The sequence below is a fragment of the Micropterus dolomieu genome, linkage group LG05 (assembly GCF_021292245.1).
Source record: "Micropterus dolomieu isolate WLL.071019.BEF.003 ecotype Adirondacks linkage group LG05, ASM2129224v1, whole genome shotgun sequence".
Lineage (NCBI taxonomy): Eukaryota > Metazoa > Chordata > Actinopteri > Centrarchiformes > Centrarchidae > Micropterus > Micropterus dolomieu.
The window spans coordinates 837,289-853,161 of NC_060154.1; the positions used below are offsets into that span (position 1 = coordinate 837,289).

Below are 15,873 nucleotides of genomic sequence, written 5' to 3' on the forward strand. Positions count from 1 at the left end.
GAAAAGCGGAGTGTGACCTTCTGGCTGTTGAAGTTGCTGAGTGGTGGGGCAGTGACAGACTGGCTTTATCATAAATATCCCAGACAGAGACATTTCCCCCACTGGACTCAAAGTTCACTGTGTTTAAGTCTGCCTTGTTGTTGCCTCTGTTTTCTGTGTCTGCTTATTAGCAGGAGATCTCAAAGTTCTGTGAGCAGAAAGTTAAGCAACAGCCGGAAAACATGTGGTCTTTTGTAAAACCAGGTGTCTCCACAGTGGTTTATAGCGGAGGTGGGCCACCGCACCTGAACTTCAGACCTCCTCCGCTAACATCATAAGCACTTGAAATAAACATTAATTGCAAGGGGAAGGTGGTTATCCCCGAGGCCACATATTGAATGAGTTGTTTAGTCTGTCGTCTAATAATCAAATTGATCATGAGATGAGACGTCAGAATCTGGATGGTTTACAATTCTGAGGAAAAGACTTAGTTTTTTGCCTCTTTAGAATTAAAATTGGATCATTCTTTGGATCAAGATAAATCTGTGAGCACGTTGTTTCTACCTCATATTGTGCCGATTCCATCCATTATTCACCACATTTGGTTCTTTACATACTTGGATAGACCTGAAATGTATTTATTATTTTTAATTTTATTCCATTTCATGCCATAATTGGTTCTATCGATCAAACCTAATTAGTATAGCACCTTTCAAACAGGATTGCTCCATTCAGATTGTTTTACATATGATATTGAGTTGGTTGCCAGATTCTTCTGGGTGCGGCAGATTTGAAATAAACACATTGTGCAGTTTGAACTAAATTCTGATGACAAATGCACTTTTCCACATTAAGGGATTTGAACAAATGTAATGACAGTCCAGCTATAGGTGGTGCTGCACCAATATGATTAATGGCTGAACTCAGTGCTCCATCTGACTCAGATGAAATGTTGCACCGTTCATCCTTAAACAAAGCCTCAATTTCCTCAAACAGGTCTCTCGGCCTCATTATCCATTTCCATGATCATTTATCATGGTGCAAATTCAACATTCAATGACATTTTTTATTATTTAAATAATAAAATGCAGGGGATCGTATAGTACAATCATTGTCTTTACATTACATTTATTCATGACTGATGCTTTTATCCAAAGCAATTAAAATTCAAAGAGGTCCAGTTAGAGAAAATTTCCCAAAGTAAAGGTCCGGAACATCAGAACGACTAATTTGAGTTATTATGTCAAAATATATTTTAGTCAACAGTCATTAAGTCATTTCCCAGCTTCACCGGTGTTGTGCTGGTGAATAGATTTGAAGCGGTTTATAGACATTGAAGTGCAGTACGTTATGACCTTGTGAGACAAGTATTTGAGTCTTTGTCAAAATGCATTTATATGTTATAAATATTCAATACAGTTTAGTTGGTGTTGCTTTAAATAATGTTTGTTAATGCGGTCAACTGGTCTGGTAAGAAGGCCTAGAGACACTCTGTCATCAAAATGTTATATCCCTAAAAAGACAAAGAAAATTGCAGCTTTGCTTTATAAAAAAAGGGTTTTTTTCTGAAACTACAACCTCAGGTCGACAGCAGAGAGCCTGTCCAATCAGAATGAAGCAGAGCTGCAGCGTCGCCTGGCGGAGCGACAGGAAGAGATCAGCCACATGCAGGAAATCCTCGAAACCAAAGTTCAGCTGCTACAAGAGGTACACATAAATAAAAGACACATAAATACACATTCTCTCATGGAATTCATTTGTTATTGTGTGTATAAATTGGAATTAATCTTTAAGAAAGACCAGATCCCTGACAGCCAGACGTGAAGCACGTTCGCACTGATTTGATTTTTACAGTTAAGAGCTTTTCCTCCTGTTTGTGTTGCGTTCAGGAGGCCTTGCTGGCCCGAGACGAGGCTGAGCGGATGGCCTCGCTGGCGGACTCTGAGGCTCAGCGCTGCCTGGCTCTGGAGAGAGAGATGTTGGAGAGGATGGAGGAGAGTGGAGGCTCAGACGGACTGCTCACCCAGCAGGCCCTGGCCGACAAAGACGGGTGACTTTAACTTTACATTTACACAAAAATGGTACATTAAAAAACGTTTGTGACCCCGGCAGTGGCTCTGGGTTAGATCTCTGAACTTCACTCCAGCTTTAACCATCTTAACGTGTTCTCCTCTCTCTTTCTGTCTCAGGGTGATCGAGGAGTTGACGCAGCAGAAACATTCGCTGGAGCTCCGGGTCGAGGAGCTTCAGGTTAAAGTTCACGATCTTTCCTCTTCTCTCAAGAAGAAAGAACGAGAAGCTGAGGTGTGTTTGCCCTGTACACATCGGGGTGGGCGATATGACAAAATATTATATCATGATTCACGGGTGCTTGGGTAAACCCCTCCCTAATAATAATAATAATAATGTAGGATTAATAACCCTGTATTAAATAAATACCGCACTTACTGAAGGCTATATTCATGTTACATGTAGTATTCATGCTATTACACTAATCAAGGACATGAATTTATGAGGCACATGTTGATTAAAAGTTCTTTTTATTTGTTAAAAAGGCAAATGTGAAAAAACCTTGTAGACAGCTGACTTGCGATGTTGACAGAGCAGCTGTGTGTAGCCACAGAACTAAAACTGATACAAACGATCTCTTTGAAAAGGCAGATCATGGAGGCATTTTAATCGTTCACGATCTAATATCGCACACCGCTGTGTCCACACTTCCTCTGTAGTTACTGCAAATACACATCAAATTGCATGCTAATGACAACTGGGCATGTATATATTAAACATCTGAGTATTGCACCTTCATCTCGAGTGCATTTCAAGCAGCTGCTTGTTGGATGCAGACCCTGGTTAAGACCTTTAAATCCAGGTCCTAAACGTGACCCAGTCAGGTGACCCAGTTACTGGCTAAATTCCTCATCGGTTTACCTTCATCCCTCCTCTTCCATCTTCTATCTTTGTGTTTTGGCTCAAACCCCAGACAGGCTGACTGACTCAGATATCAAACTGTTTTTAAATCCACATGTGGGTCAGTGGAACTTTGGCAAAGCAGACGAGCCGCACACCACTGTGAAGATGAAACCATGAATGCATGTTATGGCTGACACGGACGGTCCCTATATGCTTATTTTTTTCATTATAGTGGAAATAATTAATACACAGTGACAATTACTGTCAGTGTAACACCAGTACTCATCTGAAAAGTACCCTCCACTGTAGGTCATTTATTTTTGTTTTCAATAAATACTGTACTTGTTACCTGATATAGCTGCTGATATTTTTGTCAGAACACATTAATAAATTATAAGCCAGGACTGGATTTGATCTGGAGGAATAGAGGGGGGGTAATAGCTGCCTTTTTAGCACAAAATAAGAAACACACTTGTGAATTTCCATCCTGTGAGAGCAGTACGGTGGTAAGAAAATCCCATTTCAGATTGTGCTTTCTGTTTAACATGTTTACTTCTTTCCCCGCAGACTCATGGTGAGCGCAGAGTCCACACACAGATGCAGGTAGGAAAAACATTTGCTTAATTAAAACGGATGAATGAGATGTGTTTATATGTACAGGATACTCTGATGTTGTTGCAGTGTAGTTTGGAAGTTAACAACAACAACACATGACTAAAACATCCCAGTTTTACCTCCAGATTATAACAAGATAGCTCCACCTAGTGGTGCCTAATCTACACTGCATGTATCACTGAGGCCTCCACAGTACTGTTTCTATTTATAATAATTAATCATTTAGCTGATGCGACTTGAAATTGCTATACATATCAAAGGTCTACGTTTCCTCCACATTTCAGATGGAAATATTATACTTTTTAACTTCCTCTTCATTCATCTTACAGCTGTGGTTATTATACAGATCTCTTTTTGAAAAACACCATAAACACCTAAAAATGAGCTTTAATGATCTTAAACTCAAAGATAGGATATAAAGTCCTTTTATCTCAAATCCTTAAAAATGTTTTACTGCTGATGTTTTCTTACTTTTACTTGAGTTAAATTAAAATCGTGACTTTTTAAAAAATTATTTTCCCATTTTGGTATTGTTACCATTACTTTCCTATTGTTTTTCTTTTATAATTGTCCTCTGACATTCTGTCTTCTTTTCTTTAGTACCTTATTTCTTCCCTGTTTCCTGCTTTACTTGTTTCTTTTCTTCTGCCCTTCTTCTTTTGCCTACTTTCCTTCTTCAGCTCACACTATGTTGTGTTTAATGTGCTGATTGTGCTGCTGGCCTTGCAACAACTTGCCCCTCGGGGATAATGAAGATCTACCTTAACTTAATCTGAAAGCATGACAATCCCTAAAAGCTTTACATAAAGAACCACGACCAAAAACTATGATTTTCAGCTCATGTTAAGTAAAATGTCAAATGCAGTACTTATTTTGTCCTTTGTGGTACTTTAAAGTAACTTATTTTAGGACTCCATTTCATTTCAATTGAATTTTCAGAAGTTGACACACAGTAAGCATGGAGCTGGTGTCCTGCCCTCACATCCCCCCTGCTTGCGTTGCTCTCTCTAATATCAGGTCACACAGTGTCTCTCAGGTCGCTCACATCAGCAGTGATAAGAGAATCAGGGTCACTGCAGAGTCAGCTCGCACGTACAGTACAGTCCTGCTAATTTAACCTCAGTTTCCTCACCGACGCCAGTTATAATTATAATCAGCTCACTGTCTGCTGCCTGCTCGACACAGAGAGCCGTTTCATGAGGCGGCTGCAGAGTGCACAGAAGGAATCAGTTGTTTACTTGGCACACCAACAAGTGAGACATTTGAGAGAAGAAAATCAGCAAAGATACCTCCTCTGTCTGCGTCGACGTTAATTCTCCGCTGTCACACTTTGGTATGTCTGCCACTTTGAGAAAAATAAACAGCGGGTGAAGTCTGTGAGCAGTGTTTGGCGCTTATTTCTGATTAGGATTAATTGGTTTTTGATTGCGCGCCTCATTGCAGCCGATCGGTGTTTTGGTGTCGTGTCTCCAGAGGGTTGTGGGGTGACAAATGTAGACGCTGTCAAGTCCAGAAGAGAGTCAGTGTGGTCCACACACACACACACACACACAGAAAAACAAATCACATGTGAGAACGGTTTTATCAACAACACATCAAGCCTGCTGCGATAACGAAAGACGGATGAAGACTCGTGTATCTGTGAGTCTGTGGGAAAAAGATCCTGAAAGTGTCCGTTGAAAATGACATCAGCTTTTTAAGTCCTGCTGCTCGATTAAAGCGTCATGTGATTCACCGACACGAGTTCCAGGGAAATGAGAGAGCCCCAACCCTCCTCTCTTTCATTCTGTGACTTGCATGTGAAGGCCGGACTAGGACTGGGGGCCCCTGGGAAAGGCATGAACTCATTCCAGGCTGACAATTTAGAGAATTTAATGAGCCTGATGGAAAACACTCAGGCCTGTTTTTTTTTAGATCATGCCCTGCACACAGGCGCACTGACACAAAAAAGCTTTATGGACATGTAAAATTTAGTATTTTGGAATATACAAGTTGTCGCACAATGTTTTGATATTAATGACCTGGAAATAAACCAGCTGAAGTTCAAACATGAGGTTTCTGTGGCCCCAGCTTTTGGAGATTGAACGCAGCGGTTTTAATTAAGCAGACAAAATAAACAGCACAGAGAAAGGGGTTAAGTGTCCGGGCTTAAAAGCCACTGGCTACAACCCAAGGCAATCATGTATTCAGGAAACAAAGGAGTAATCCTCAGCCCCAGGTGACAAACATCGAAAAGCAAAACAATATGGTAAGGAGTCCAATAAAGAAAGAAACTATACAATGGAAAATTACCAAAATAAAATATGTAAAAGCAAGATAATTTAATAGAAATATTAATCAAAGGAAGCGTAAAGATTGTTTTGTGTGTTTTGATCCAAATGTCAGCTGATATCATCTTCCTTTAGTAAGTTGGTAGTATTTTCTCATTTTCGTTTACATCAGAAATGGAAACAGCAGTAAAACAGCCATGTTTATTTCTATCATGATGGATTGAAAACTACACTTCTGATATTAATGCTGTTTAAAATGTTATTGAATTGGCCTTTACTGATTTATTTTAAACATAATTCATTAGGAAAGGAGAAATGAAGTTTGAATTAACATTTAACCTGAAGGACTCCCCAAAGCTTAATAAAGAAACAGTCAGTTAAAGGGCAGGGCTCCGCACCCTCCTGTTTCCGGGAAAATGGTTCAGTCCGGCAGCAGCAAGAGGTCTCACTCCTACACCGATGTGAGGGACCAAGAACGTAAGAGCTTCTTCTTAATGCAGTTCCACAAGACCATCAGTCTCTGTGTTTTAAATCTTTATTCACAAAAGCAAAGGAAAATAATAATATTTAAATAACTTATGTGAAAATACAGTATAATACAAACACAAAAATAATACATAATCCAAAAATAGAAGGACAAGGTGAATTATAATGCATTTGGCATCATGATTTCTTTGTGTTACAGGCACTTTGCTGAGTTGATTGCATCGTATGACACTTTAAGATACACGTTGGACACAAAAATCTTCTTACTGATTTTAACCAAGGGCGCATTGTACAGTGTAAATATTATCATGATGGCAGATCACGTTCTTCGACATTAATCATGAACAAACATTCACAACTTCCCCTCCCACCTGCCACAACTGGTCATTAACCAAACCTAAGTGAATGAATGCAAAGGTGGTTACAGATGTGATTACACCAATTACAATAAATAAATCAGTAATAAAGTAAAACAAAATTACATAAATAATAATGATGGGAATGAAATGTTTTAGAAGAGTCTTGAGATGATTGACAAAAGTATGTAAGAGAGTATTATGTTTATATGCATTCAAATGTGCATCTTCATCAACAAGTCCAAATAGGGCTGCTGGGGGGGGTCGGGTTCAATTACACACATAAAGTGGTTTTTAGACACTTTATCTTTATTGTTACCAGTGGTGGAAGAAATATTAGTGAATAATGTAACCAATTAAAATACTCCATTACAAGTACAAGGGATGCATTTAAAAATATTAGCAACTAAATGTACTTACAGAATCAAAACCTACTCATGAGTAGCTTCTGTCAGTGCTGTACTATCACACTATTGTCATTATTGTTGATGTATTAATATGTAAGCAGTACTTTAATGTTCTTGTTGGTCAAGGTGGAGCTATTGTTAACTACTTTATATACATTTGGCAGCAACAATTGATCATATTTTATAAACTGATATGTTTTATATGTAAAAAAAAAAGAAAGAAAGAAAGAAAGAAACTAGTAGGAACTATGCAGTAAAGTGAAAAGGACAATATTTCTCTCTGAAATGTAATGAAGTTGAAGTAGCATAAAAAATAAATACTTAAGTAAAGTAGTGTTATAATTGTCGTATTTGAGTAAATGTTATTTTCCACCACTTTCAATTAATCATTGAGGCCTAATTTGATGATTGAAACAATTCAATTCTATAGCTTATCACTTATATTACTAGAATTAAACAACAATAATTTGCAGTTGTGGCAAACTTAGTTATGCACGTGGAATATTTCCAGGAATAGGATGCAGGAGATAATAAAATAAAAGTTTTGGAAAGGGGTTGTGAGGCTGCAACAACGGCCCACTTTTGCAGACGGGACTCATTAAAGCTGCGGAGTGAGACATCCTCTCGTATGTACGCGATCCCTGCTTTCTGTCAACGTTGCCCGTTGTTTCGTTACGAAAGCGGCTCGAGGTCTGACAGCCTCTCCCTCCATCCTCTGCGGAGGAAGCCGCTGCCGGTGAGGAGACAACGGAACGGGGACTCGGACGGTCTCCGGTGGATCCACACACATCCAGACTGTAGACGAGGAAAGATCGTTTTTTTCCGTGTGTGTGTCGGATAATAACGAGGGCAGCTGCTGCTGCAGCGAGGAGATGATGCCATGCAGAGGGACGTCATTGATTTAAAAGCCAATAAAAAAAAAAAAGCAGTGACATCAACGGAGGATCGTTTGTAAACCGGAATCATTGAGGACAAACCGAAGAGCATAAAAAAAAAAAACGTATCGATCTGACGAACGCATGGCTGCAGATTACCACCGAGGAAGTGAGAATGTAACCCATGACAGAGATTCACTCACATCCGTTCTGCCTGGAAATCTTCTTCACTGAATTAACGCCGTTGATCACGTTGTCATGTCAGCGTGATCCGACGAGATTTCAGTTTCAGAATCAGAAAATAACTGGATGGATGCTGATGGCTTCTTCATCTGATCAGCCAACCTGAAGTGACCTGGTTTTTCTTTCATCTCCAGGAAAAAAAAAACAACTATTATAACAGATACTCTGAAACACTTAAAAGTTAAACTTGAAAAGCAGTTCAGGACTTTGGAGCACAAAGAACAGATGCGGAAGAGGGACAAAAACACATCAAAGCGTCTCTGTACAAGACCTGTAATGAAACTTTAATGTTTTTTTAATCAGTGCAGTTGACCTTCCAAAGTTATTTAGTTTGGATGAATGAGACACACCTGTTGGATCACATCTGTACAAAACTCCATGCAAAAAATCAGCACTTTAAAAAATACTCTGAACTGTAGGGATTTCATTTTACAATCCAAAGAAACGTTCGCACCTTTCGCGTTACAAAAGAAATTGACTTGCTTTATAATCAGAAGTTAATTCACTGCCACACGCTGTTGTGATGCTGGACGTGGTGAAGATGAAGGAGGCGTGCAGGATCTGCGCCCGCGAGCTCTGCGGAAACCAGCGGCGATGGATTTTCCACCCTGCTGCCAAAGTCAACCTGCAGGTGCTGCTGTCCCACGCGCTGGGACGCGAGCTGACCCGGGACGGCCACGGAGAGTTCGCCTGCTCCAAGTGCGCCTTCATGCTGGACCGCATGTACCGCTTCGACACGGTCATCGCCCGCGTGGAGGCGCTGTCTTTGGAGCGCCTCCACAAGCTGCTGCTGGAGAAAGACCGGCTGAGGCAGTGTATCGGAGGCCTGTTCCGGAAGAACAACGCAGAGGATGGAAATGTGGCTCCGCCTGGGTCCGTTGTGGGAGTTGCTGGGACTGAGGCGGCGTCCGAGGACTCTCCTGTGGTAGATCTGTCAACCCTGCAGGTTGTGAGATACTCGGATATGATCCAGGATGATCTGACTTACTCTGTGTATGAATCCTGGGCTGATAAGGAGGAGCCTGTCCCGGACCACCACACTCATCACCACCACCACCACCTCCTCCAGTGCCCAGGAGCAGACTCTCTCTCTGGCCAGAAGCCGAGGCGGTGCAGGGGTTGTGCAGCGCTCCGTGTTGCTGATTCTGACTACGAGGCAGTGTGCAAGGTGCCTCGCAAGGTTGGGCGCAGGAGCACATCCTGCGGCCCGTCTACCCGCTACTCGACAGCCACTCCGGGGGTCGACGTCCCCACCAGAGCGTCCGGAGAGTCTGAGTCTACAGCTGTCCCCTTTGAGTCCTCTTCAGTTGGGTTTGACACTGATAAGACCGCGTGTGACAGGACAAGTCCCAGCCAGGCATCATCTGTAGAATCTCTCGACACGGCCGTGGACGTGAGTTGCCCTCCTGTGAACCATAAGGAAATAGACGAAAAGGAAGCAGAGAAAGATCCAGAGGAGGCTCCAGCGAGAAGGGACACTCCATGGGACAAACCCACAAGTGAGAGCTCCCTCTCTGGCCTTGAGATGATGCTGAGCCTCCTGAGGGGCTGTGAGTACCGGCCAGTGAAGCCTCACAGGGGCAGCAAGCTCCCAGTTCTGGTCAAAGTCAAACTCGAGCATGGCCTGTCGCTGCCCCTGCCCATCCCGCTGAGGTCGCCCTGCGGAGGGGCAGCGTTCTGTGAGCTGTACCGCCACCACCCTATACCGGAGGTCGTGACCACGTGTCCCCAGCAGGAGCTTCAGGCGGAGCTGGCAGAGATGGAGGAGCTGTGGCTTGATGATTATATTCAGTGTGGGCCTTTCCGCTTTCAGCAGGTAGATCAGTAGTCGCACGGTGCCTGTTCACTGGATGACCTCTGACCTCACTGTGTAGACGTGCTATTTACATTTTTAAAACTATGTATGTGCTCTGAAAGTTCCCTCGGTTCCCAGCCAAGGAAGGCAGAAGATGCTTTAGAGTTGCATTTTGAGAAATGTAGGATGCAGGTGTTTTTTCAGATTGGCTCCAATTTGTCGGCCTCTGCTGCTTTGATTTTGACCCTTCTCTTTTTAAAAGCTGTCTCTTGTAAGTCCCTCTACTTAATAAAATCACTAGAGTGCCTGTTTTTGTAAAAGAAAATTGCAAACATTCTGTAGTTTAAGATTTTTTGATGACTTTATGCGACACTGACTGACGTAAAGCGTAATCAGCGGCATTTTCTCAACACTTTCCATTAGTGGAATCATATTCTTGGTTGAGAAATGGGGACATAAACGTTGTAGACAATATGTCGTGTTTCCATCTAATTGTCAAATGATAAAAATAATTAGGCTAATTAGGCGCATTTTGATCTACGTAAAGCATAGTTTCGTTAGAAGTTGCCATTACGCAAGGCTCTAATAGACAAGAAGTAGAGGTTGCAAACGGGTGTTTGTGCATGCCTGCTGAGAATTGCATGCACCTTGCGGGAGGTAACGCTTCTTTATGCTGAGAAAAGAGCTGGATGCAAATCTCAGCTGTTCTGCCGAATTACGCATCCAGGTCCTTTTCAGACACTTTGCTGTGCACACAGATCAAACGCGGTTATCCCCACGAATCTTTGCTGAATCTCAATGGATGGTACTTCTACTAAGTGTGATAAATTATTAAAAGTATTTCGAATCAGTTATCACCATTGATGAACGCCACAAAGGATAATATTATTATTAGCATTATTTGTAAACCATCGTAACACAAAACCAGTCGCATGGACCTGAGGACCGTGGATCTGATAAAAATGGAGAAAGGTCTCCAGGAATGAGTTACAACTGGGCAAGTTGTAATTGTTCTTTCCTGTTGGCTAGTATTGGCCATGTTTCATGCTGTTTGGAGACAAAGACAAAGAAACAGCTGATCAGTCATGTGAGTTACATGTTCGTTAAGTCAGAACTTATTCAGCAAAGGTGTTTCCATCTCCCATTTAGCGCCTTAACTCTTCTTCCAAAAATGCAAAAACCAGCTCAAGCGGGTGTAAAATTTTGCCGTTTCCATCCACCTTTACTTGAAAATGTGTATAAAAATGACTAGTGTCCCTTTTGCAGCAGGAAACAGGGTAACCTGATTACAGACCCCTGAATCAGTGCCATCAAAAAAAATGGCCCTTCAGTCTAATTATCAGGCTAAAACAACTTCTGGATGTCTGAGGAACATAAGAACTGGTTATCCAGCTAGTTTACAGTGAAAATCTGTATAAAAACATACAGAAAAACAAATCTGGAACGATCTGAATGAAGGCGTAGTCCATCACCACTTTTTGAGAAGATCGACCTGCTAATGTAATCCTCCGAGGTCAAATCTCTCTGGACATTTGTTTCTCTTACTCATCTCCTTCAGCGCTGACAAAGCCGAACGCACTCCCCTGCCTTGATTACCCTCTCGGGGAGCATAAATACTCTTCCTCGTTGGTATCCTAGCAATACTTTTGTTGCCATGGGAACATTCTCCAAGCGCTGCAGCAGTCAGTCGCCGTGAAGGCTCTGCTCAGTCTGATCCAGTTTCCAAACCCCTATTGTGATGTTAATGATTAGTGTGAATGTGGATCAGTGTGCCAGCAGCAAACAAGAGACAGGACGTCTCTGTGATGTTCTATTGTATGTTGGTCTGTTATACAGCAGTATGCCACACTGTACAACAGACAACAGCTCACTGGTGGGAATAAGGACATTAACACGCATTAGAGAGTCTCCAAAAACTAGATTCTGGTGAAATAAATAGATTTATATGTAGTGATGACTTTGCTCTGATCGCTGACCTATTTACCAGAGGTGTGTTTCGTGATTTCACAATAAAAGAGAATTATTAAAGACACCTTTGCACCATGCAGTCAATGCCAGGTTTATTGCATTTCACACTACGGCTGGGTGATACGGACTAAAAATCATATTCGGGTAGTTTTAGGCTGAATTCCATTACAAGATATGCATCTGTATTTTCTATTAAGTGGGCTTAATCTTCAGTTGGACATAGACTTGAGATTGGGTGTGGGAGTGGGGGCGTGGTCGGTGTTAGCGGGGCATGTTTTTACTCTTTGTAGTAGATTATTTCTTATCTTACCAGTTTAATCGCACTTCGTTCGCCTTATTTTAGTGTTTACTCACAGACCTAACGTAGTCTACCTCTGCTGCGGACACATCAGCGTTCCCTCTCTCTTTCTGTCCCCCTCTATCTGTAAATGTCTGCTCCGTTGACTTTCTCTTCGACTTCTACAATCGAGCCAGATGAAACGGCTGTAGAAAAGGCTGCACGTACAGCTAATAGCCTCCCAAAGGGCCGAGTGACTTCATATCAGCACGCAGACCATAAAAACACAAGGAAGTCAACAACATGCTGCCGAGGCAACAGCCGCTTCCCCAGGAAGTCATCCACCAGTGAACTGACATCACTTTCCACTTTCACTCCATCATTCACGCAACAGCTGCAGGGACAACACACAGATAACTGTTTGTTTCTAACTTTTCACCCCTGATCTGCCTATTTAGTCGAGTGTTAAGAGATATGAAAAACAACAGCCAGCAAAGTCCAGTCGTTGCATCATTTATTTTGCTCCTGTGTACAGTTCCACTGCTACATATTTCTTAGTTAGCTGACCTGTGCTTTTGTTCCTGTGCCTCTGCAGAGGCTGATTGATGAGCAGCAGGGCCATCTCAGTCAGTATGAGAGTGCTGCAGGTCAGTGTGTCGGGGAGCTGCAGAAGGCCCAGGACCAGGTCCACTCGCTCCAAGCCAAGATCAGAGATGGCGAGTCCAGGAACCAGGTACAAACACGTCACCCGTGCCACCTCCACACTTTCATCTGAATCTGCTTTTACATACGTCTCCAGGAAAAAGCACCGTAATGTTTTGTTCAAATGTGTGTGTGTGTGTGTAGAAGCTGCAGGAGCGTCTCGGTGAGATGGAGTTGGAACTGCGTTCAGCTCGAGAGGAAGCTCAACAACAAGAGCGAAACATCCAGAACATCACTGATACCGTTAACTCCAAGGAGGCACAGGTAGAGATTGATATGAACTACACAGAATACATTTAGACAGAAAGAAAAGATTTCACACAGCACAAAAGAATGCACAGTTTCATGTATAAACAGTGTTTGTGTGTGTGCAGGCTGCAGAGCTGTTTCGGGTGATTGAGGAACAGAATAAGATGCTGTGTTCTCTCAAAGAGCTCGCCAACCGCAACCAGCTGCAGCAGCTGCAGGTTTGTCCTCCATACTGACACTGAATGATACCAAAGTGGCTTCTTCACATCAGAGAGAGAACTGTGATCAGATCATTTTTATAATGTTTCTGATTCACTACAATCTTCAGGACGCCTTGGATATAGTTTCATTGAAGTAATTAACCACCATTTTAAATTAGATCTTAAATCTCCCCTTGAAGTTTACTTTGGCTCCTTTCTGTCCTTGTTGTGTGTTTGTCCGTCTCTTATTCCCCCCCCCCCCTGCAGTTGTCTGGTGCTGACAGTATCCGAGGCCAGGGGGAGGTTCTGGGTCTGCAGGCGTCTCTCTTCCAGGCCCAGCTGGAGCTGCAGGCCGGTCAGCGGGCACAACGGCAGGCAGCCCGCACCCAGGAGGACCTGAGCCGAGCCCTGCAGAGGCTAGAGAAAGACCTGCAGGGGGCGCTGCAGCACAGGAGGGACACAGAGAGACACAATCAGGTGAGAAAGGGAGAAGTGGGATTGTTAAAATGAACCATTATACTTGTTGGTTACACGTCACAGTTTAGTCTCAGTCTTTAAGGAAGATCAGATATTATGCATCGGTTGCATTTTCTGAAAGATCACCTCGCATCTTGACTCTTTATACTGACCTGTGTGTGTGTGTGTGTGTGATGTTCAGGACCTGCAGCTGGCTCTGGAGAAGGCTCGATCTGCCCTGCAAGAGAGAGAAGAGCAGCTGAGAGAGGGCAAAGAAGAGAGACAGCGGGAGGACGAGGAGAGAGAAAGGACCATCAGAGAGCTGAAGATGTCCCTGCTGACCAAAGAGCAGCTGATAGAGGTCTGACATGCAGTACACAATGCTCTCATTCATTGTATTCACATAGGGGTCATCATTACACAGGAGATGATTCACATGCTGCTCATACCAAACAGAGAGTGCAACTAGCTGAAGTTCCTCTGCCGACCACTAGATGCTCCTCAGACTGAACTTTAGTGACTCATTAGTTCCAGATTTGTTCCAGAAGAATTTAGCGTCTCTGTAGTTGGTCTCACTTCCTCTGTTGCGGTCATGTTTAAAGTTACTGTTCCATTCGATCAGGACTGTGAGCTGCTGGAGGATCCAAAGGACAAGAGAGACTCTCTGATTCAGAAACTCCGCCAGCGGATCAAGGAGAGAGACCGAGCTCTGGAGGTAAACGACACACACCGGTGGTCATCCCTGTACATCCTGTGAGCTCCTGTGAGCTCATTTTGTCTTGTGGCTGGTGTGTGAGTACTATATCGTTTACTACACCACAATAGCACAAAATAAAACCAAGTTTATTAATCTGTTTCTTTATGTAGACTAATTTAAGCATTGCCTCCAGTTCCTGTAGCTACATGTTTACTTTATTTATTCAGGAAAGCCTCATTTAGAATATGAATCAATGAGACTCAAGGCCAATTTATACTTACTATACTGCATCAAGTAGTCTTCTAGTGCAGTTTTGGAGGACTCCAGGTGGTAATATAAGATACTCGTGAATGCGGCCCCAGGATCTGGTCAAAACTGCATCCCCAGCACTTTAATTAGGGCCAAAGCAAAACTGTCCGGTTTGATGATTATTGCCACTTATTTTTTCAGCGAGCAGTGGATGAGAAGTTCCGCTGCGTGGAGGAGAAAGAGGAGGAGACTCGTCGGCTTCAGCTGCTGCTCAGAGAGAAGGAGAGAGACCTGGAGAGGCAGCGCTGCGTCCTGGCCAACAACGAGGAGACCATCACTGTGAGAACGCACACAAATCCCACTCCTTCTCCACCTCACTCTGCTGCCTCCGCCGCTCACTGTAGGTGTTGTGATTATCTGTGTGTGTGTGCCAGAGCCTGGAGGTGCTGGTGCGTGGGAAGGCTTTGGAGCTGGAGCAGGTGTGTGACGCCTGGAGGAGCGTCCAGCGGCAGCAGCAGGAGAGCGAGGAGAGACAGAGTCGCATCCTAAGGGAGAGAGACGCCATCATCAGCCAGCTGCAGGCGGCGCTGCACGCTCGCACGCAGGAGGCCCAGGTACAGACAGGAAGTGGACGTATTAAAATCTGTTCCTCAGCTTTATTTTTTTAAATGTGAAGTTGCTGAAAAAATGTGTATTTTACACGTCATGTTATTACAATCCCTCGATAATAGAACTTTGCTGCTTTACAGTCAGATGGGGCATCACAAAATGGCCTTAAACAGTTAAAAACAACAGAAAAACACACAGATTGTTGTTTCCTGTCGTCACCACTTTGTTGAGAGGAAATCTCTGTTGATCTTCTTCCTGTGGATTCGCGTTTTGACGTCTTCTCTCGGCTGTAGGACCTGCGCTGCAACCTGCTGGCTCAGATCCAGTCAGCTCCTAGCGACATTCTGGAGGAGCTGAAGGTCCGGCTCCAGCTCAAAGACCGCCTCTTCCAGGAAGCGCTGGCCGACCGCACTCGCCAGGCGCAAGAGCATCAGGAGCAGGTCCACGATCTGCTCAGAACCATCAGCTCCAGGGACCAGTACATTCAGGTAGAGCAGCGGGGCTCAGCGGAAGCACTTAGGTCCAGT

General features: G+C 43.3%; 1 protein-coding gene across 4 annotated transcripts in view; it reads left to right on the forward strand.

Annotated features, from left to right (window-relative positions):
• The window catches only part of LOC123971510 (phosphodiesterase 4D interacting protein), an 89,521-nt gene that overhangs the window by 62,272 nt on the left and 11,376 nt on the right, over positions 1-15,873 (forward strand). For 2 of the 4 annotated variants that reach the window (XM_046050388.1, XM_046050387.1), the window contains 13 exons: positions 1,563-1,686; positions 1,869-2,029; positions 2,169-2,283; positions 3,460-3,495; positions 12,780-12,917; positions 13,031-13,150; positions 13,261-13,353; positions 13,603-13,812; positions 13,994-14,152; positions 14,414-14,506; positions 14,939-15,076; positions 15,172-15,351; positions 15,640-15,834. In XM_046050388.1, coding sequence (XP_045906344.1) covers positions 1,563-1,686; positions 1,869-2,029; positions 2,169-2,283; positions 3,460-3,495; positions 12,780-12,917; positions 13,031-13,150; positions 13,261-13,353; positions 13,603-13,812; positions 13,994-14,152; positions 14,414-14,506; positions 14,939-15,076; positions 15,172-15,351; positions 15,640-15,834 — 1,762 coding nt within the window. Of the gene's footprint in view, positions 1-1,562; positions 1,687-1,868; positions 2,030-2,168; positions 2,284-3,459; positions 3,496-7,695; positions 9,961-12,779; positions 12,918-13,030; positions 13,151-13,260; positions 13,354-13,602; positions 13,813-13,993; positions 14,153-14,413; positions 14,507-14,938; positions 15,077-15,171; positions 15,352-15,639; positions 15,835-15,873 lie in introns of those variants that run through there. The other 2 variants (XM_046050385.1, XM_046050386.1) reach the window with 1 other exon arrangement.